This window comes from Eleutherodactylus coqui, chromosome 3 (assembly GCF_035609145.1).
Source record: "Eleutherodactylus coqui strain aEleCoq1 chromosome 3, aEleCoq1.hap1, whole genome shotgun sequence".
Taxonomy (NCBI): Eukaryota; Metazoa; Chordata; class Amphibia; order Anura; family Eleutherodactylidae; genus Eleutherodactylus; species Eleutherodactylus coqui.
Genome location: NC_089839.1, coordinates 221,946,567 through 221,968,980, shown reverse-complemented (window position 1 = coordinate 221,968,980; position 22,414 = coordinate 221,946,567). Strand labels below are relative to the sequence as shown.

The following is a 22,414-nucleotide window of genomic DNA, read 5'->3' as shown; positions in this document are numbered from 1 at the left end:
CCAAGGGCACAGATGATAGCATTTGACCCTTTAAGATACAGAAATCTCCAAAGGCTCACTCACACAGGTTTATGCGGCCCATGTAATATGTAGTGCTAGTAGTACATTGATTTCTATTGGGTCCCTCACACATTATAATGCACATGAAAAATATATATAATACCTAGCATATCCCATTTTGAGGTGTATTATGCTCTGAAACACTATTAAAGTAAGTGGGGCTGTACAAGACGCATGATACATCTGCAAAGTAAATGAAGGTCTTTGTGCCTAAATGCTGTATATTTTCTTCTACACAAAAAACACAAAACAAGCAGGACGAAAATATGCAGGCAAGAAGAGTCTGAAGGCCCATTTAGACAACGGTTATGGCTCAAAACTCACTCAAAAGCCATCTTTTGAGCGATAATCGTTGTGTCTAACTGCACTGACATTAAACAGTTTTCGTTAAGCCATCGCTGATCTTGTCTGTGTGTGCTGAAAGACAATGATGAGCCTTATCAGGATTCACAGCAGGATACAGCTGATACTATTGTTTCAGCTGTATCCCGCTCCCTGAACACAGGCGGGGTATGAAGAACACAGCGGTCCAGCTGTATTCTGCATATACAGCCGAGTGCTCCGAGCAGGGTAATAGCCGGGTGCTCCTAGCAGAGAACAGCTGGATGCAGAAGACAAGCGTCCCCGCTTGTCTTCTGCATTTCCCCCTCAGAGCACAAAGTGATCGTCCGGTATTAGCCAGCCATGTATACGAGACTTGTCAAAAATCGCGTCCACACAAGGTGAACAATCCATCGTGGGAAGTCTGGCATTAGCCGGCACTGTGGCGTGGATTCCTGGAACGCAGCATATCAATTATTTTTTTCCGTTGCGGCCTCGCTTCTATGTGGAAGAACTGGTTGCAATGGAAAAGCATGCAGCGAAACAGCTCCAAAACCCGTGGGTATGTGCCATGGGTTTTAAAACTAGGCTTATCCTGCGGAAATCTCGTTGCGGTAAAACCGACCCATGGGAACCCAGCATAAGGGTGAATGCCCATGGATGAAATCGCTACGAGCTTCCCGCTGTGGAAAAATGCACGTGAATTTCGCAGCTATTATGTTCTACTGAACCCAATAGCTTTCTGCCTGTTAAATGCTCACCTGCGGAATTCTGCTGCAGATTTACGCCGCAGGAAGTCTCCATTAATATATTAATGGAGACAGCGGAAATCCGTGATCACCAGCAGGCACTTTGTTGTTTATATTGCGGTACTTCTGCGACATAAATCTGCGGACGTATCCGCGATGCTTGTGGGCATGAGCCCTTAGTCTATGGATATGCTGCATATTCACAGACTGCAGTGTGATTCTGCCCGTGTGAATGAGCCCTAAGGCCGCCTGCACACGGGCGGAAATCACGCGGTGGGATTATCCGCGGGATTTCCACCACTGAAAGCCTGCATAGGAGTGCATTACAATACATACTCCTATGCAGACGGCCGCGGTTTGGCCACGCGAAATGACGCGCGGCAAACAAACCGCGGCATGTCCTATTTCTGTGCGGGGCTTGCAGAGCCTCGCACAGAAAAGTCACTCACCAGGCCGCCGGCTCCGGTCTGCGCATGCGCAGGCTGCCCGGCAGCCGGCACATGCAAGAGCCGGGGCCTCCGGGCGCGGGTGAGTATGCGCTCCTCCCTGCAGCCGCTGGGGGTCGGATCCCGCGGCGAGAACCTCGCAGCCGGATCCAACCCGCCCATCTGTAGGCGACCTAAGGCTGTGTTCACATGGAGCAGACTTGCTGCGGATTTTCTGCATGGACCCATCCACATTTACAGTAGAAGTAAAATAGATGAAATTTTCAAACTCTCATTCACATACTGCGGATTCATTCACACCACGTGAAGGAGATTTCTGAAGGGTCACAATACTTGTACTGAACACTTGAATTTCTGCAACAATTCCACTAGCAGCCAGTTCAGAGCCTTTACAGCATGTATGAAGGTGGCTCAAGAGGGCCAGAGACTGTGTGCCTCATTCCATTGCAATCTATTGTTCCCCATTATCAGCCAACTGAAGCTGACTGAAGGACCCTGGAATGTAATCCGCCACCCCCTGCTATCAGTTATGCCAGAGTTGGACTGCAGCATTACTGCTGTGCAATTCCCTGACGCGGATAGCAGAGAAGCGGCCGGGAATCAGCAGAATTGAGGTTAATGCATGGCACAGGAGGAATAGAAGATCAGCAAATCTTCAGAGCTCTGTAATCCGTGTAGGCTAGACAGTACAACAAGACTCCAGCCAGAGCCGCAAACTAGAATGCACAACCAGAACATCCACAAGAGCCTCTACATCACAAATGGTTTTGCGGATCACTGCCCAGATCGCTTCTCCCAGAATCAAGTCTGCAGCACAAAGAGCAGAAGACGTCTTCACAGCTGCTGAAATGTAGAGCATTAAGGGGAACGTCCACCTCTGATCACCAAATTACAATCTATATATAAGCAACATGTACATTATACTCCAGAGCTGCACTCACTATTCTGCTGGAGAAGTGTAGGGATATTAAATTACTTCAGTGTAACTCGGGATCAGTGCAGGATGAAAATGTACACAGTGACTCCACCAGCAGAATAGTGAGTGCAGCTCTGGAGTATAATAGAGGACGTAACTCAGGATCAGTATGGGATAATTCAAAAATGTTTGAAGCATTGCACGACTTTTAAACTCTTCATTTTTAAGCAAACAGATGGTCCAAAACTATTAATTGTCTATCCTCAGGATAGATCGGTCGGATCCCAAGTGACAACCTCCTGCTTATCAACCAATTGCAGGGCCTGGTGTTAGCAGATGCCTCCTCTGTCCATACTGGAATGTGTCTGGTTATAGTGAAGCCAATGGGTACAATGACCCTAGTGCTTTTCAGCAGAAACACCAGAATAGAACCTCCTCTAAACTCCACTGCTGGTACGATGCAGTTGGGTGTGGTGGCTGCCTGGAGCACAGTTTCTACACAAGTGCGGCCATCCGATCGGAAGACAGTATTGTGATTCACCGTCCACATCACTTGCTTCCACTCATTTATGGTCCGACGTGCCAAGCACCATTTCAGGCGCCGCTGTGCATTCACTGCTGTGATGTTGTGTGCAGCCGCTCGGCCATGGTAACCCTTCACATTGTTCCCTATGGATGGTTCTGGTGCTAATGGATGGTCCAATGGCCTGTGAGACCCAACGAGGGCAGACGATGTGCGTGATGCCTTCACAGCTGGTACAAGGCTTCGTTGTCCACGTTCTGTCAGTCTATGAGGTCTCCCTGAACATGGCTGCACTGCACACACCAGATGGCTTCCATCTCCCAATAACATGGCCAACAGGGGACTCTGGAAGGTCCCAGAGTGGTGCAATGTCCCGTACTGATTGGATTGGTGACATCCCATTACCAGACCCAGTTGTTGGCTCTACCCCTGGGGGCATCTGATGGTTTCTATACTGGGATATGATGTGCGATCCTCTCCTTTATACCTAATGCTCACACATCACCGGACAGCACAGGAGTAGTGGTGGTGGTGGTGGGGGGGGGGGGGGGGGGGCTAATACTTTTGTTAACATACTGTACATCTATAGCATAAGAGCAGTGTGACATCAGAAGCTACTGTAAGCTCTGCTCCTGAGGTGTACTGGCCCTTTAAGGAGTAATGAGCTTTGATACAGATAGAACTTTGTAACCAGAGCCCTGCAGGGAACATCTAGGACTATGTGTAAGACATTTCGGCGCAGAGAAGACGGCACTTTGTAACAGTTGGATTTGTGCAGTTCTCTTTTACACCTCGGCATGGAAACTCAAGGAGGACAGGAGATTTCTGATGAGCCTCTTTGTTGTCAGGAACCCAGAGTCCTTGTGAACATCTTATACCGGAGCCTTACGGTAAGAAGGGTGAATCCCAGAAAGGAGTCGGATTGTTCCAAGACACTGAGCAATCTGCTTACATTAGTAGGAAACTGCTGCAGGAAAGCCCGAAGCAGAAGATAGACAGGAGGGGGATGAGGGGGACCTCAATGGGAGGTGAGGGGGAAAATGAAATACAAGAGCAGATAGGAGAGATCAGCAGCAGAAGAACACCAGCATGTTAGTGCGATATGCACAAAAATGTATCAGTGAATGTAAAACCCATCAATCTGGGGTCCAATCATGAAAGTAAGTAGGAAAAAAAGACCTGCGCTCCTTAGGGAAAATATCCTCTGGTACCAAATAATAGATACAACCTCCGTTTATTTCGTACGACGCATTTCGTCCTTAGGACGTTATTTCGTACGACGTGTTTCGTCCTTAGGACTTTAATATGTATGTACTTGATAAACGGAGGTTGTATCTATTATTTGGTACCAGAGGATATTTTCCCTAAGGAGCGCAGGTCTTTTTTTCCTACTTACTTTCATTGTTTATACACGGATCCCTGCAAGGATATGTTTGATAGTATCTGCTGGCTCTCCTAGTCTCTAGCCTGACAGGATAAAGAGGAACTCTGGAGGAGGATTGATTAATCAATCATTGTTTTCAAAGCTCACGTGGATATGGGGTGTTAGTGGGTCCCTAATGAGGGTCCCACTAAACACCGGGTAAGTTTACTCTTACTTATTCAGCCAAAGAGGCTATTTTTATTGAATTCTCTCTGCGAGCGCTGTCCTTACATAGTTTTTTGTTATATTTTGCTTGGAGTCCAATCATGATAGTCTAGAAAGGATGCAACTAACAAACCCACACCTGTGAGAAATAGCCACTGGGTGGAAATATTAACGTTACACTTACTGACAGCAAGCAGATATATTGAACACTGACAAATGCAAACAAATCAGAGCTGCAAAAATACCCTTGAAATGGGGTCTTCCCATTAATAAGACATCTCCCCCTGATACACAGGAAGATAAGTGCCTGATTGCTGGGTGTTGGACCACTGGGACTCTCCGCACATCTTGAATGTCCCATGTGACTGGATCAGCAGTATGCATGTGTGACCACAGCTCAATTCACTTCGGAGGGTGATTGCTGAATGAATTGATCTCCACCTGTCCAATAGAAGTGATGGGGCAACTGATCAAGTCACATGGGGCATTTGGATGCAGTTGGACACTCAGCAATCGCCCCAACCTGGGGACAGGCGATACATACTTTTAAAGGGGTTGTATCAAAATCAACTTATCACCTATAGATAACTAGCCTGATTGAAGTCTCACCACTGATCCTGAGGATATGGATGCCATCTCACTGCATGCAAATGCCGTGTGCTGTGCAGGAGATTGCATGGAGAGATGAGGCATGTGTGGCCACCGCACCATTTTCAATACTGCCGATTGACATAGCCGAGTGCTTGTACTCCACACTTGTCAACCCCACTTAAAATGAATGGAACAGTGCCAAACATGCTTGACCGCCGCTCCATGCAGTCTCCTTGACACATGACCCCCATTCTCTGGTTCAGCAGGTCTCAGAGATGAGACCCCCACTGAGCAGACTTCTCACCTATCCTATGGAGAGAGCTTTAGTACAACCCCTTTACAAATGGGCCAATTTTAATTAGCCCTACAGAACATTCCTCGCAGGATAACATCTTTCCTCCAAAGTCGGACATAACTTTGCCACCTGTATAGTACCACTTGCCTCGAAACTTTTTGGGTGGATTATTGAGGTCACCGGCTTCAGGCTGCACCACGCTGCGGTCGTCCACCAAACTGCACGAGAAAAAAAAAAAAGTGATAAGTTAGTAATGGAGCAACAAAACAGATGTTAGAGTTCTGCCTACAGCAGAATAGTTTGATTAAAAGCGTGCATTTGGGGCTTTATCTTCACTTAATATAACCCTAGTAGGGGGTGGAAGTATATGCCATCTAGAGCAACAAGATTTTGGAGAAAATGTCCATGGCTGTTTTCGAAACACAGCGCCACCCTTGTCCATAGGTTTGTGTGAGGTATTGCAGCTCAGTTCCAATTCACTTTAATGGAGCTAAGCTGCAATACCACATACAGCACTATGGACAAAGGTGGCACTGTGTTTGAAAGAAAGCAGCCATGTTTTTCTAACCATGGACAACCCTTTTAATTCACTCCATGCCATACAGCATCCCCCCCCCCCCCCCATCTGTTATTTCATTGGCATCAGCCTTACCCCAGCGTGCTGATAAATCCATTGACCGACCCCTCGGCATACAGGGACACTATATCCCCCACATGGAGAAAACTCGAAATCTTGTCCGACATGTTTGCTGATCCTGGAAGAGGAAGGAGAGACATAAAACAAGGACGATGCCAAGGTGACACTGGTGCTCGTATGACTGACGGCTGCATCCTGTGCCAGCTTGCCCTCTGTCAGGACACGCTGTAATCTCTGTATCCTCCAGCCTCCCTCCTGTGCAGCACAAGGATGTGAGAAGTGGCCAGCAGCAGAGGGCACTGCCGTTCTACCCCACTGCAAATGGGGAGGGAGCGCAACATCTGGCCCCCCCCCCACCCCTCAATTACTTTTGTAGTCTGATCACCCCAGAGGAGTCAGTCATTCACCCTACTGAAACTTGATGAGAAGCAGCAGTCAGCGCCATTTAACCTGTAACGCCAAGCCTCAGTACACACCTGGAATTCCTCAGCAGCGATGTGTCCCCACCTCACAGAAGCCGCCAGCCGCCCTGATAAGAGAAAAACGTAAGTTGTTTCATTCATGCACAATACTGGGAAGAGCCAATTACCGATAATACCCGAAAAACAAGCTGAAAGTCACTGGTGTTAGCGCAACCGTGAAAAGGGCAGCCCATCCTCATACGCTTCATTTGGGCAAACGGGGAACATAAGGGGAGGGGCTACTTCTGTGGCGTAACCAGCCTGCCTGCATTACGTTACCTACTCGGTCGCCTTAGGTCAGACTCCTCCCAGGGTGCACTCACATGGGCGAACGCAATATTGGCCCGAGAAACAGATATTGCATATGTAACATTGCGATGATAATCGTGAGTGCGTTGCGATCTATGAAAAATAAATTTAAAAAAACAAAAAACCGCTCATGTGATTGCACCCTTACAGGGAAGTATCAGGAGAGACGCAGCAGTCATTTACCACAACCCAACTCTATTAAAAAGCAAACTACACACTACTAAAAAGGTGACCAAAAAAAAGCTCGTATGATGAGATTTTTGTCATGTACCTGTGGGTTCTTGGGTAGGAAGGGTGGGGTAAGAGCAACAACATTTGAGGTTCCAGTCCCATACAGGACACAAAAGCAATGATAGGTTCAGAGAATATACCACAGTACTTCTGTACTGCAGTGTATTATTTGTGCTAATAGCAGCCATCACAGGCCATGGGAGACCTTGACAGTTGTCTGGCATCTGGTTGCCATAGCAACTCATTGGCCCTCTGATTACATGTGGGAGGACAGATTATGTCACAGAAGTAGCGCCCTCCTTCTGCAGCATGCAAAGAGTTCAGTCAGTGATTGTGGCATGTAAGGGGTTAACAGCAGCAGATCAGGGCTCTCACTAATCCCCACTGTTGCAGCTGGAGGCCAACTGTCAGTCACAGCCGACTCCCGCTGCGGATGGCATGGTCTTACATTCTGGGGAAGAGCGAGGTTAAATGGGTATTCTGGGGACTTCAGTGCTTCACAACCGATCTGGTCCTTACTGGTTGCTGCTGACCAGGACAAGTAACTGTAGCAGCCAATCACATGGCCTGGTCAGCAACCAGAAAAGACAAGAGTGCTTGTGAGTAGTGGGAAACCCCCCCCAAAAAGTAGTCCAGGGGAAGAATGCATTAACCCCGCGTTTACAGTAGAAGTTTATGCCAAGAGCCTTCGCAGTGCAAGTGCTCTACAAAGATGCATCCATAGGTGCCCATTCACCACAGATACACTACTCTAAGGGGAGCTGCTGCTGCTCATCGGTCCTGAATTATTGCTCCATTCTATGACAGCTGCTGTCTGCAGATGTTAGTTATGGGCCAAGATGCCGCCATCTTTATAGAAGCCTCTGCACATAAAACCCGACCTCCCGCACAGCAGTTCTCGTACAAGACACTGGATGGGTGGGGGACAGAGCAGAACTTCACTGGAGCAAAACTCCACTTTAATGACCTGTAGAGACAAAATCCTGCCAGGGACTCGGGATGAGCGGAAACCTTAAGTAAATAACCCTTAAAGATCTCATAAATCCGGCAGCGCCGAGAGGCTCCGCCACAAATTCTACCCAAGTTTGGCGTTTTCTCCTGCATGATCCAAGGAGGAAATGTGTGGCCGCTATCACAGGACACGAGAGAGTCTGCCAAGTAGCGACAATAGTCAATGCAGGAGGAGCAATAATACAAGTAAACAAGCCGAGGAGCATTAGGGGGTCAATATCCAGCCGTGTACTTTGGCGTTCAACCACAGGGAGCGCCGCCCAACTTACAGCGGATCACTTAATTATAGGTCCAGCCATCAGCCTTGACTTGTTGAGAACTACACGGTTTTACTGTCCAACAGCGTGGACCCGCTGCAAGTACAGGTGAAGCATAGGGGAGGGTGTCACCAGGTAGACCCTCCCTTAGCACAAAATTTATCAGAATGTTGCATCTTTCTTTAAGTTACCTGTTAGAGGTTGAGTCACTTTAGATTCCCCTAGCTACTGGAGGGAGATAATTGTGACTTTTTAAAAAGAGTTACACTTTTTAACCTTTTCACTACTGCCAATAGCAATTCATGTTCGGCAGTCAGGGATGAAGGGTGTATAGATTGGGCTCAGAAACTGATTGGCACCTAAAGAGTTAACTGACAAAGTCAAAGTTGATCCCATGTTTAAACAGTCACCCTCTGCAACATGATCTGGCCATGCCAATGCGTTAGAACAGCCCAGAGAACACAGAAAAACATTAGGCCATATAAAAATTTGGCATCGCCATAATCTTACTGCCCCACTGAACAAAAGCTTGTGTTATTTTTACTGCACTGAATGCTGTAAAAACTAAATCTCTTCCGTCCCTCCCCAGAAGGGGAAAAAAAAATAAACAAAAAACAAAACTGCTGAACTTCCCCATGCATTAAATGGTACCATTAAAAGTAAAAAATAAAGCTTGTCCTGCAGGAAACAAGCCATGTCAGAGGCAAAAATAGAGATAAAATGAGAAGTCTCTGGTCCTGAAAGGGTTAAAGCTGTCAAAAATCCTGCCCCATCTTCAGACCCCACCCCCTTTTCTAGGCACCTAAGTGGAGCGACACCGGTTCCTTCTGTCCCAAAACAGTCAATTTGTCCAAACCGATTTCTGCCAAAGGAGGTGCAGCTTCCACCAAAATTCTGCCACTACATCACCGCACCCCACGTGCTTCACCTGCACTTGCTGTGAAACTTTTGTGATAGTTGCTACAGTTTGTAGTTCTTAGCGATGTGGCACAACTACAACTTGGCTATGAAAGGGGACAGGGGGTGTATAGTGCTCCCCTCCACTGTGGCTCAACTGCGCCAAGCTCCACCCCTTGTGAGAGAAGGGGAGGGAGAGGGAGCTCTGCAGAACATTGAAGCGTTAGAAAGTTACAGGACTAAGCAGTTAAGCCCCGCCCACCCAAAGAATAAGCCCAGATGTTCTTGGCAAGACAGACACCCTATAAAAAGGAGAGCAGTGCAGCAGCACATGGCGATCTGAGCAACACATTAGTACCAGAGATTAGGGCCAGTGTTAGACAGAGAAGCAAGTAAAAAGATGCGCCAGGGTGACAAGAGGAGTTGAATCTAAGAAGGGGTGAGAGACCTGTTGTACCTGTTGTCTAGAGCCTAGCATGAGAGAGCAGCCACGCTACAGCTCTGATCTGGAGGGAGCATCTCGACCAGCCAAGACTGAGGAGCCCTGCGCTCCTGACCCTGGACAAGTCTGCGCTAGTATCTGAAACTTCTACGCAACAAGCTGTAAGTGAGTCTGGCCTCCGCAAAACTGCTAGGAAAGAAGTTACTGTACATTAGCAAGTCTGCTATTGGAGCTAAGACCCACTAAACACCATGCCAGTTTCTGGCGCTTGAGCCCATGTCCAGGACTGCTATTTAAAAGGACTATTGCACGTGTATATGGGAACCAGGTTTCCTAAAGAGACTGTACTGGAGAGTTAACCCCCAAAGGGGAAGCGGTGTCATTCTGCAATATGGTACCAATAATGGGAAAGTGTTGATCTTAGCAATGCATCACCATCATTATTGCTTGCAAAGGTATTATTCCTAGGTTTTGGCCAGCTGTAGTTAGGGCAGAGTCTGGTTCCAAAACACTTATTGTCTTTATTTCTATTTTTAGGGGATAAAAAAAATAAAATAAGTACACTTTAGTTACTCCATCTGCTGCATCGCATCCTGCATCACAACAGCAATAAACCCCTAGTCCTTTTACATGTGTAGAGTCTCAGACTGATGTACTTCATGCCAATTGGCACTTGCTCACATCTTTTACACGGGCCAAGAACTGCTTGGTGGGACGAATTAATACGATCCTTCATCCCTCAGTCATTGGTCAGCTGTGGTCATGTCATGAGGTCATGTACGGCTGTGCCATCTAAGAAGGATTAGTCAGCCAATGACCAGTGTTCACTTGTCAGCTAATAGCTGTCATTTACATGAAGGAATAATCTGGCAGACAAACGAGCCCAGTAATCAAGCAGTCTCACAAGGGCCTTAAGTAGATTGTGGTGCAAGGTCTTTATTACCCATTGCATAGGAGAGGTGATAAGGAGTCTGATTGGTTGCAAAATTACCCATTGAGACCCCCACCAATACTGAGAACAGGGGGTCCCATGTCTCCTTCCCCATGTCCCATGCACTGAGGAGGAGTGAATGAAGCGGTTGTCCTGCACACATGGCACTACTTCACTTTTTCCATTTGACCCCACTGAAATGAATGAAGTACAAGCACTCAGCCATTTCCAGCAGCCCCACTGAATGCAGCGGCACTGCACATGAATGATCGCTGCTAATTATCTCCTCAGTACAGGTGGTACAGTGAGAAGGACAACACGGGACACCCCTGTTCTCAGGTTTGGTGGTGGTCTCAGTGGTGAAACCTCCCACTGATCAGCCTTTTATTGCCCAACCACTGGATAGATGATAGTTGTTGCACAACCCCTTTAAGTCCTCCTGACAATAGTTGCATTATGGCTCTGTAACCTATTGGATATTGTCAGACACTGCAGAGTTTTCTGTGACTAATGACCACATTCAGATGCGCAGAACTGCACATCAATTTCTGAATGCAAGTCTACCCTCCCCGCACTATTGCTCCTATGGGAGAACCCTATAGTATGGCATCCCAGAGCACATGTGGGGGTCTGCGTGTGACCAACTGTAACCTCATTATAGAAGCCAGGAGAAGGGTGGGGGAAGAAATACTCCCACAAAAGTCATCCAGGGGTTCACATACTTGAAAATGACCAGCCAGACCATAATGGATCTTTTTTCTGTGGCATGGTTCATATGAAGCATCCCATCAGCAACATGTCAGACGCTGGCCTGTAAGATACCATTATGCCAGAAACGGGCATGACAGTTTGCTGTATATATACAGCCTATGACATCATTTCTCACTGACTACCAGGCAACATCTGCCAACAGGCCAGATCACTTCAATAGACTACAGTCTGCCACTATGAAAAATCATTTGGCGAAGGAGGGTTCACATGCAATTGGAGCAAGAAATCGCAAAAACAAAAATTACACAAAAACGCCCACAATAATTGACATTTTGGCCAATTGTGATCTTTTGGAATGGCCAGCTGTAGGACTCAAGCACAACTCTGCACCATCTCCTACAGGGCCAAACAAGATAAGAGTCAAACATGTCGATATTGGAAGGACTGGTCAAAGAGCTCATGTATGGAGGACTCCTGACCCTCTACTGGTGGTAGATGTAGGAAATGGGGGAGCGGGCATATCAAAAAAACTCAACATGCCCAATCCTTCAGCTAATATTTGCTTCCATAAGAAATAAGAGGCTGCCAATACATTCTAGAGGTTTCAGAGGAGTCTCATCCGAGCATGTAAGTTTATGGTGGAGGAAAGAAATAACTTTCCTGAATAAGAACCTAGCCATGTATTGCAGGCTGTACCCCAACATGGCGCCAGAGGGAGATCTGCGGCTCGACATCACTAAACAGTATTCCAAAGTCTTCCATACAGACAGATCTTAAAGAGAGCAGCGACTCCAAACCTGGGAAATAACGAGCCGCACAACTAATACAATGCGGCCCTGCAGGGCCCTCGGTCAGGTGGGTCGGAGGCTGCTGATCCTCATCTTCATTTCCCTAACGCCCTTGAAAATTTGTGCTTCTATATTTAGGACTTTGTGAAAATACAGCTGCCGGGAGTCACGTCAGAGGGAACGATCGCTGCACGGATAACTGGCAGCAACGAGGCATAAGAGATTTAATGACTAGAAAATGCTTCAGTCGCTCATTATATCTGAGGGGAGGAGGGCGGCCAGCTAAGCTGATGTGACACCACAAAGTGAGCGCTGACGGGGCACTCGTGACACTTCAGTCAAAATGATCCCCTGCTCCATAATTCTGGAGGGGAGGTTAGGACCCTTATGCTCGGCAGGTGATCCAGTGCTTCAACCCCCCTATAGACCAATGTCCAGCACATCCAGACCTCATCAGCTGCCCACAACACACTCAATTCTGCTTCATTGGCATTTATGGAAAATAATGAATCAATACAAGTCTAAGAGCAGCAGAGCAAAGGCTTGGAAGAATAAGGGTACATTGAGAATTTTATACAAAAACAAAGTCACATCTGCGTTGGAACCTCCGTTCGGATGTTCCGTAGCTGATCCAGCACAAGATAGAGAAAGTCCTGCAGGTCTTTTATTGGGCAAAATGCCAGTCAGCTGAACGAACGCCATTATACACAATGGGGCTGTCCAGCACTATTTAGTCCCGTCATAAGATGGGCCCGTTTGGTGAGGGGATCCCCTTCCCTGCTCCCATAAAGGAGAAAAACAGAACCCCCATCACAGATGTGAAAGCAGTCACTTACACTTTAATGAGATAGAGTTTTTGGCATCACCTGCTAAAAAACAACTTCCAGCATGCCCCAATAGACAGGCTGAAGTGCCAGTTCTAGCATCAGTCAAATAGACAATAAGCCAAACAAACAATTAATGACATGGCGCACCAGGAGCTATGTACAGTTGGTGCCCACATTTTACGGTTCAAGTGGTGGTGAGAAGGGGTGGGGTGAAATCGACCTGGAAGGGCAAACTGACATCATTAAATGTTGGTCCAGCACATGCAGGGGTGCCCCAAACCTATAGGTTGTCCAAAGCAAAGTGTGAAATTGCAACCCCCTCCAAATAAATAAAATTAACACACACTTTATGGGCACTGAAAAGTACTAATACACAAGATACAATTGAGACTTCTCTAAAGCGACCGCTATTGTGGCCCCAATAGTAAGTGACTATAGGCCTCTGGCTTAGCAGGAATCCCACAGGCATTCCACTCCCTTTAACCCCTTCAGTGGTAGGTTTATTATTACCATGTCATCGCTCATTTAAAAAAAAAAATTAAAAAAATCTGCCAACAATGCAATAAAAACCCTGGAAGATTTCAGATGACAGCTCTGCACATTTCAGCACTAGAGCTGTCCACAGAAATCTTCTGGTTCTTAACTGCATGGTCAGTGCAAGAAAGCCCCGGAGATTTTCTGGGCATACCACTGAAGGGGTTAATGAGGGTTCAGACTTCTCATTTGGGTCTTGTCAGTAGTGTGGTCCGTGTTACTCAAACATCTGCTTCACCCCTCGTCCATCGCTTCAGCAGTACAAGGTTCAAAACCCACATCACTGGCAGCAAAAAGATAAGACATCAGTGGCCAGAGGTTTATTCCACACAGCTCACCACAACCTGTCATCCTGATATATAGAAAGGGTTTGCCCTAGGACAGTGGTGGCAAACCTATGGCTTGCGTGCCAGAGGCAGCACGCAGAGCCCTCCCTGCTGGCATGCGCCGCTAGCCGCCCACCATGTTTATGAATACAAGGGGCTACAGCTCCCCTGCCGACATTCACTCAACAGCGCTGATCTCGGTGCACACTGATGTCAGTGTGCAGCTAGGCTCCTCCTCTCCCTCCGATATTTCTTACTTGGTTCCATGAGAGTGAGTGAGTGAGTGTGTACTACTGTGGGATGTCACTATTACTACTGGGGGCCCTGAAAAAGGTCATTACTACTGGGCCGCCGTAGGATGTCACTATTACTACTAAATCTGCACCCGGTCTATTTTGAAACAGCCTTGTCCTTTTAAGAACGACGGAGGTAAAAGTCATAAGTCGCGATAAGCCTCGCCTCCTGACGTGTTGGCACTCTGCAACCCCAAACCCACTTATTTATTGCAGTTTGGGCACTTGACATATCCTAGGGCAGTGATGGCGAACCTTAGAGACCAAGTCATTGGTAAGGGTTCAACCACTGGAACCTTTAACAATCACATGACTGGTGAGGCTTCCATGCCCAGCTTGTGCCCATGCAAACCTAAGCACCAAGGTAAGTGGAAGAGCTCTGCCAAGTATGTGACAGCACAGACGGTGTGCAGAATCAGGGACCTTTGTGCTTGCCAGCTAGACTGTTTTATGAGATCTCACATGTGATCTTAGAGTAAACCCCTTTTTACACAGCTGGATTATTGTGCAAATCGATTTTTAGATAGAGCGATGTGCACAATAATTCACACTGCACAAAGACAGTTAAGTGATAAACCACTGACTGGATCCTTCATGCAGACCTTAATAGTTTGCCTGCCGCTACATTATTTCATGTAAACAGGCAGTTCCTAGTCTATTAATGACGGCCTGTTTACTGTGAATGGAGGTGGGCGGGCCTGAATGAGAACCGCTGGGACAGCTGTAAAGGAGGCTTGAGGCCAGGAGCACTTTTTTTTTGTCAAAGAGAAAAGAAAGTCCATTGAAGGATGGCTAGGCGCTGCCTCTGCTTGGTCACAGCACTCAGTCAAACAGAGACAGTCTCCAAAAGACTAATACCGGGGCCAGAGAGAAGAGCCGGACAGCTCGTCTAGGAGACTTTCCAGGCAGCACCCGCTGTCAGTTCCAGAGTAAATCAGGGTCAGAGTGAATGCCACTGCTCTGATCCTGGTGTCACAATTACAAACTGGGGTCCCACCGATTTTAGCAAGAGTTGCGAATGCAATTACAAGCAGCGGCGCTACAAAGGAGTCAGCGCAGCGGCTTCCATTCAGGAGGTCAGTGTATCCCAGCACTGACAGCAGCCGCTGCCTGGAAAACTCCTTGTGGCCTCCTTCACACGGGCTACAAATCGCATGTATGAGAAGCCCATGCTTTCCTATGGGTTCCTTCACCTATGCGATGTTCTGTAGCATGCAACAACCCGACACAAAAACCTCATGGGTCCGGTGATATGCCCACGACACACAAGGTTTTGTAGCCCATGTTTCCCTATGGAGCCTTCCTCCCTGTTGCATCGCACAGAAATGCGATTTTCATGTGGTGCGATGCAACTTAGACTATAGCTTTGACAGCATTTCCTAGCTGCAGGGGAAAAAAAAAAAAAAAAAAAAGCGCACAGCCATTTATTGAGCACTGGCCAGAAGATGATCAGTGCTGGGACCCAGGGAGAAGCTGCTGCGGTGCCCCAGACAGCGTGGGAGAGGCGGTGTATACTTTTTAAGTTATAGCTTATTTTCGGGGTAAGGCTTATAGTCCAAGACAGCACTCCCCACCCCCTCCCAGGAAAATCCTCACATGTGACGCTACAAAATCGTGGTATTGCCGAGAGAAGATGAAACGATATTGCTGCGATTTTCACACGGTGATGCCATCTGGAGAAGGCCCTATGTCAGTGGTGGCAAACCTGCGGCATGCAGAGCCCTCACTCACCATGATGGTGAATACCGATGGGAGCTGCAGCTCCCCTGCCGGCATTTGCCAAGCAGCACTGCTATCTGCGCCGATCCTGGCATACACTGACGTCAGTGCAGCGTGCATCCTTCTCCGACATCACCATTATTGCTCAGGTCGTGGGAAAGGTAGGTGTGTGTGTGTGTGTGTGTGTGTGTGTGTGTGTGTGTGTGTGTGTGTGTGTGTGTGTGTGTGTGTGTGTGTGTGTGTGTGTGTGTGTGTGTGTGTGTGTGGTTGTCCCTATTACCGCTGGGGTAGGTTTGCATGTGGTAGAAATGGGCAGGGCCGTTTCAAACTAGACAGTGTGCAGATTTTGAATGCTTTTTAGATGTGGAATTGCTCCACAGAAACTTCCGCTGAGGACATTCTGCAGTATATCCACGTCCAAAAAGCAGTAAAAATTTGTCCATTTTGAAGCGGTCCTGTCCTTTTTAGAACGACGAGGGTATAAAAAAAACAAAACAAGCACATCGTGATAAGCCCCGCCCCCTGACATGTTGGCACTTTGCAGTAAATAAGTGGGTTTTGGGTTGCAGTTTGGGCACTCGGTCTCTAAAAGGTTTGCCATCACTGACTTATGTAAACATGTGCACACAAAAATGCCAGCCAAGTGTCGGCAAACCAACCAAAAGTTGCGAAAGAAACTTAATTGCACTGCAACTTTGTTAATTGGATTATGAAAGAGTTAACCAGGGGATGATGCAAAAAGAATGAAGTGAACGCCTTCCCCAAACCAGATCGTGTCCAATAATACAAGTCATTAAGTAACTCTGACCCACTGTGTTTCTGTATTTGTACGGCCGCCTGCAGACGAGCGGGTCGGATCCGGCAGCGAGAAATCTCGCCGCGCGATCCGACCCCAGAGCCTGCAGGGACGAGCGCGTACTCACCCGCGCCTGGCGGCCCCGGCTCTTTGATGTGCCGGCTGCCGCGCAGCCGGCGCATGCGCAGACCGGAGCCGGCGGCCAGGTGAGTGCGTGCCCCGCAGAAAATTAGAACAGGCCGCGGTTTGTTTGCCGCGCGAGATTTCGCGCGGCCAAACCACAGCCGTCTGCATACGAGTGCGTATTGTAATGCACTCCTATGCAGACTTTCAGCGGCGGAAATCCCGCGGCAGGATTTCCGCTCGTCTGCAGGCGGCCTACCTTGGAGGGGATTACAATTTGGGGGAGTTTATGTAAACCTTCTAGTTGGGTCTTTTGTGAAAGTGTCCTAAAGACCAGAAGTCACCATATAGCAGAAGCTTCTGAAGGTTTACAGTGTTCTCTGCATTTCAGTTCCTCACTTTCAAGCTTTCTGCTTGTGGTCAGTGAACTAAAAAAAACTTTGTTACATTGTAACAAGTGATAATCAGGAAAGGATTTCTATTTCTTCCTTTGAATGTAGCAGTGCAGACAGTCCTGAGGTTAACACATCAGCAGCATAAGGGCTCATTCACACTGGCGACACGGCATCGCCGTGAGAAATTGCATCGCTGGTCCGTGCGATATCGCTGCGTCTTCTCGCAGCAATGCCGTGATTTTGAAGTGCTACAAAGCCACATGTGACGCTACAAAGTACTGCAATTTTTTTCGAAGAAACTCGATAACACTCAGTGTGATTTGCCCTGCACTATGATATGTTAGTATGGATAGCATGAGATATAATCTATTCAGTTTTGCATTGCAGGACGTAATTTAAAAAAAAATAAATAAAAACCCGTAGTATAGCTCTTTATCTCGTGGCATCGCTGTAGGAAAAAAGCAAAAGCCCAAGAAGCACCATTTAAAAATACAACCACAGTAGATAATGGATTAATACAATGTACAAGTTCTGTACAGCTCAGCCAGTTATTAAGGTCTCAGAATGGATTTTATCAGCATAATTATTTCATTCACTGACAGCAAGCAGGGATAAATGCATACCAACTTAGTAATTAGCTAGCAGCTCAACGCATATACAATTATGGGGGCCAGACTCCTTGTAACAGCTTAGTAGGGAAGGGGCATGTTGGGCGACTCAAGGTCGTACAAGTACGGATTATTCTGCCCGTATTTAGACATTTGGGATTTTACGTCTCCGACTGCAGATCATTGCCACTATTGTGATGGAAATGTATGTGATGCACCAAGGTGGCGTCAGGCCGACCCTATTGTGAGAATCATCGGGAGTCTCCAGTCGCCATAGTAATGAGCGGCCTCCAGAATATAGAACTCTGTGCATGTAACGACAGTGCAGCAATAATCAGAGCCACGTACGTCGTGGGGTGCAGCATCAGTCCATAGCCACCAGTCAGTGACCACTGAGGGCATGTTACAGGGTGGCCCCAAGTGGGCATCAATCTAGAAATACTAGGAGGGTAATAGGATCACTATAGCAAGTGTTTTGTAACTAGTCCCCTTTCTGCGGCTCTCTGGGGTTGAAGTTGTGCCTCAGTAAGTCATGTGTGACGTTCTCAGGGACGCCAAAGAGGTTTTAGTGTGGGAAGTTCATCCTCACGTACCAGTATGGCGATAACATCAGAGGATGCAACATTGTAAGCCATCCGTGGCGATTAGGTGACATTTAGAAGGAGTCGTTATGCCTGCAGTTGTGAGAACAGCGACAATGTGGGTACGAGGTACAGTTTGAGAGCACTTTATAGTGGAACCATCCAATTGTAGAGCACAAATATGATCACCAGTAAAGAGGCTCCATGTTCGGAGAGTCCTGACCTCAAGGGTGCGTCCAGAGGTAGCAAAAGGGGCTGCGAAACTTCCGCAGCATCAAAACGCAGTCCATTGCTGTGGATTTTTAACTCTGTCAGCTGTGGATCTGGATTTTGGCTTTGCCACGCCTTACCTTACAGTCAGCAGCTCCTCACTGCAGCACACGGAGCAGCCCTCGCATCTCACCGGGCAACCACTACTAAGCACTGACCAGTCAGGCAAGTGGGCGCATAACCCTAGTCGTGGCCACTATGCTTAGTAGTAGTTGCTGAATGAGGGCTGTAGATTGTGAGGAGAGGAGTGGCAAAGCCAAAATCAGCTGTGGGTCCGTATCCAATTTTGAGTCAAAACCTGCATCAATGGTTCACTTCCGCTACATGTAAACATAACCTAAAAAGCTGTTTTTTGGGACTTTACCTATCCAGAGGATTGGTCATCAATAGTTGATCACAGGGGTCCACTGCCCAGGATCCCCACTGATCACATATGACTGAAGTGACAGCAATGCTTGGGTAATTGCTGCTGCCACTTCAATTCAGACCAGGCACAGTGCCATATATTATATAATGTCAGTGCCTGGTATTGCAGCTCATCCCATTCAGGCTATGTTACCAATGAACGTGATGTCACATGCCTAAGAGGCCATGACACTTCCCTTCTATTCTCGCTGACAGAGGTCACCAGTAGTTTAGTTGCAGAAAACCCCTTTAATGCCGTGACACGACCTAGAAAGGAATTGTCCAAACAAGGAATCCCAGAAATACTGATTAACAAACTTATTTGCAGGTAGAAAGGGTCCAAGATTCCTCCCCAATATTATGCAAGTCTTATTTTCAGCAGCAAGTAGTGTTTGGAGGAGATTGTTGCTTAAGGTGCACCTACAGGTTCTTAACAAGGGTTCTCTCCTTCTCCCTGCTCTGTGCATGATGAACAGTACAACTGTCATTGCATTATGTTTCTCTAAGACTGACAAGTGCAAAAAAATCCAAAAACTCAAGGGTTCACTTTTTCTTGCAACTGTATAAGAGTGGTTTCACATCTGCAACAGCAAATCCGCATTTGTTCTGTTCAGGGGGCAGGAAAGGGGAATCCTTGCAGGTAGACTGTTCTGTCTCTGGACTGAACAGAACTGGTCAGACCCCATTGACTATAATGGGATCCGGCTAGTTGTCTGGCTTTTGGACAGAAGATAAAAAATGCTTTTTCTTCCAGCATTTTTAGCTGGATCGGCCTAAACTACATAAAACAGCAGAGTCACTGTGTACATACAGTACTTATCCTTAGTTCTATCCTGTATTATACTCCAGAGCTGTACTCACTATTCTGCTGGTGGAGTCACTGTGTACATACATTACTTATCCTGTACTGATCCCAAGTTACACCCTGTACTGTGCACCAGAGCTGGAGTGGAGTCACTATGTATATACAGTACTGATCCAGAGTTACATCCTGTATTATACTCTAGAGCTGCACTCGCCATTCTGCTGGTACTCACTGTGTATGCAGTGACCAAGGCGCAAGGCACACCACTGAGGAGATGGCAGGGTAGCTGTTAGGCATTTCACAGTGGAACTACCAACTCCTCCCCTGAGGGACATATGTGACCCTTTGCCAAGGCCCTGACAGGCCTCTCCAGTATAGCGGTTACCTGAATAAACGTGAGTAACAACTTCAGATTTTGTCACGGTGACGCCACCATTCCTTAGTCTGCAGTGCATCCAACCTGAAATAATAGAGTTCACACACACGGGATAACTTGAAGCCACTCAGTTGCCAGGAACGGTTAGCAACTGGAACTTTACTGATAGTAGCCACCTTGACACAGGATTAGTCCATAGATAAATTCACACGCCAGTGCAGGAAAACAATTGAGGAGGTCAGGGAGGAAAACAGCATGAAACTGGGCCTACCGTCAAGTTATCTGCATGACTCTGCTCCTGGACACACACTTCGGAGGAGAACAAGAACACTCCACTAACACTCACTCGTTACTGAACATTGCACGGCGGACTCTACTCTTTAGGGTGGGGGTCCTGGGCATGGACTTCCAGGGTACTTCTCTTCCGCTTCCATTCTTCACCACATGAGGGTTGAAGGTACCCCCATGCGGCTGGCACTCACTCCAGCTGCCAGTACCAGACTAATGAAGACTTACATTTGCACCTTGCAATCACATATCCTTCATACGCACATGACAACATTGGATACACGAAAACTTACATTTCCAGACTTTCATATACATTAACCTCTTCCATGCTGCAGCTGTGCAATACACATAACTAGTGACAAGACAACTTGCACAGAGCATCCACACTGAAGACATGACAATTATGGAGGGGCCAGATATATGCATTGCGGGCCACTACATGTACATACATTGCTTATCCTGCACTGCTCCTGAGTTACATCCTCATACTCCAGAGCTGCACTTACTATCTTTATTACAAGCAGTAAGCTTGCATATACAGCACACAACATTAACTGCTCATCCAATGCAGAAGGGTACAGCTCTGGAGTAGAATACAAGATAAGTAACATATGTACACAGTGACCCCACCAGCACAATACTGAGTGCAGCTCTGGAGTATAATACATGATGTGACTCAGGATCACTGCAGGATATGTAATGTATGTACACAGGGACTCCACCAGCAGAATAGTGAGTGCATCTCTGGAGTAGAATACAGGATGTAACTCAGGATCAGTACAGGATAAGTAACATATGTACACAGTGACCCCACCAGCACAATACTGAGTGCAGCTCTGGAGTATAATACTGGATGTGACTCAGGATCACTGCAGGATAAGTAATGTATGTACACAGTGACTCCACCAGCAGAATAGTGAGTGCCGCTCTGGAGTATAATACAGGATGTAACTCAGGATCAGCACAGGATAAGTAACATATGTACACAGTGACCCCACCAGCACAATACTGAGTGCAGCTCTGGAGTCTAGTACAGGATAAGTAATGCATATACAGTATACAGAGTCATGTGCCGTTCCTCACTTTTACTGCCCCCTTTGCCTTCCCAGAAATGGATAAGCGATTAGTCTTTGATCTGATTTCTGAGAACAGGTAAGAGAGGGGGGGGGGGGGGGGGGGGGGGGCTTTCCATCCACATCTTGTATTACGGAGAGGTCAGTACCGGATCCAGCTTGGGGGCAGAACATTACATATGGACACATTAATCAAATGTGCAGAGCAGATGGAGCGCGCTGATCTGCGCTTCCAGGTGACAGCACTGCAGTCTGTCACTAGGACATAGTTATCCACAATCTGTCACACGGAGCGAGCAGAAGACGAGCGGCGACTCTGCGGCCTAATTCCCTCAGACACGAGCTAAACTGCTGTATTCCCTCGTGTCAGTCACCGGAGATGGAGGGGGTCCTAAGAGAAGCGGCAGTTCTTCACCGTGAGCTGGCCAAAGAGGGTTATAAATAGTCCGCTACGGCGCGCCAAGCCACTTCTCCAAGTGCTGCGCGTTTCCGTCAATTCAGCCTACGTTCCCATTCTGTGTAGGAAGCGGGAAGACGACTGCCTGATGTCCAAAGTGCTCAGCAAGGCTGCCGAATGGCCAGGACCCAGGACCAGTGTTACAGAGCAAGTCATACATTAGGAAAATCTTGTGCAACTATGCCATTTGGTACCAGCTAGCAGCTTATAGGGGTGGGGGTACCAACGGATGTAGGCTGGGAGTGAGTAACCCTTACATCTGCCTGTCCAGATGATCATCTTCCTCCTTTCAGCAGAGTCTTTTGAAGCTACACGGATTATCCTCCTGGAATAAATCACTTAATTCTGGTGCCGTATCTACGTGGCAAGCCCGA

The 22,414-nt window shown here is 47.4% G+C and overlaps 1 protein-coding gene across 5 annotated transcripts in view; it reads right to left on the bottom strand.

The window, feature by feature from the left end:
• The window catches only part of ITPR1 (inositol 1,4,5-trisphosphate receptor type 1), a 123,670-nt gene that overhangs the window by 76,498 nt on the left and 24,758 nt on the right, over positions 1–22,414 (bottom strand). For all 5 annotated transcript variants that reach the window (XR_010791239.1, XM_066596959.1, XM_066596958.1 and 2 more), the window contains exons 2-4: positions 6,603–6,655; positions 6,142–6,244; positions 5,637–5,707 (exon numbers count right to left, since the gene is read on the bottom strand). Coding sequence is in view for 4 of the 5 variants with exons in the window: in XM_066596959.1 (XP_066453056.1) it covers positions 5,637–5,707; positions 6,142–6,233 (163 nt within the window). In the remaining variant the exon portion in view is untranslated. The remainder of the gene's footprint in view (positions 1–5,636; positions 5,708–6,141; positions 6,245–6,602; positions 6,656–22,414) is intronic.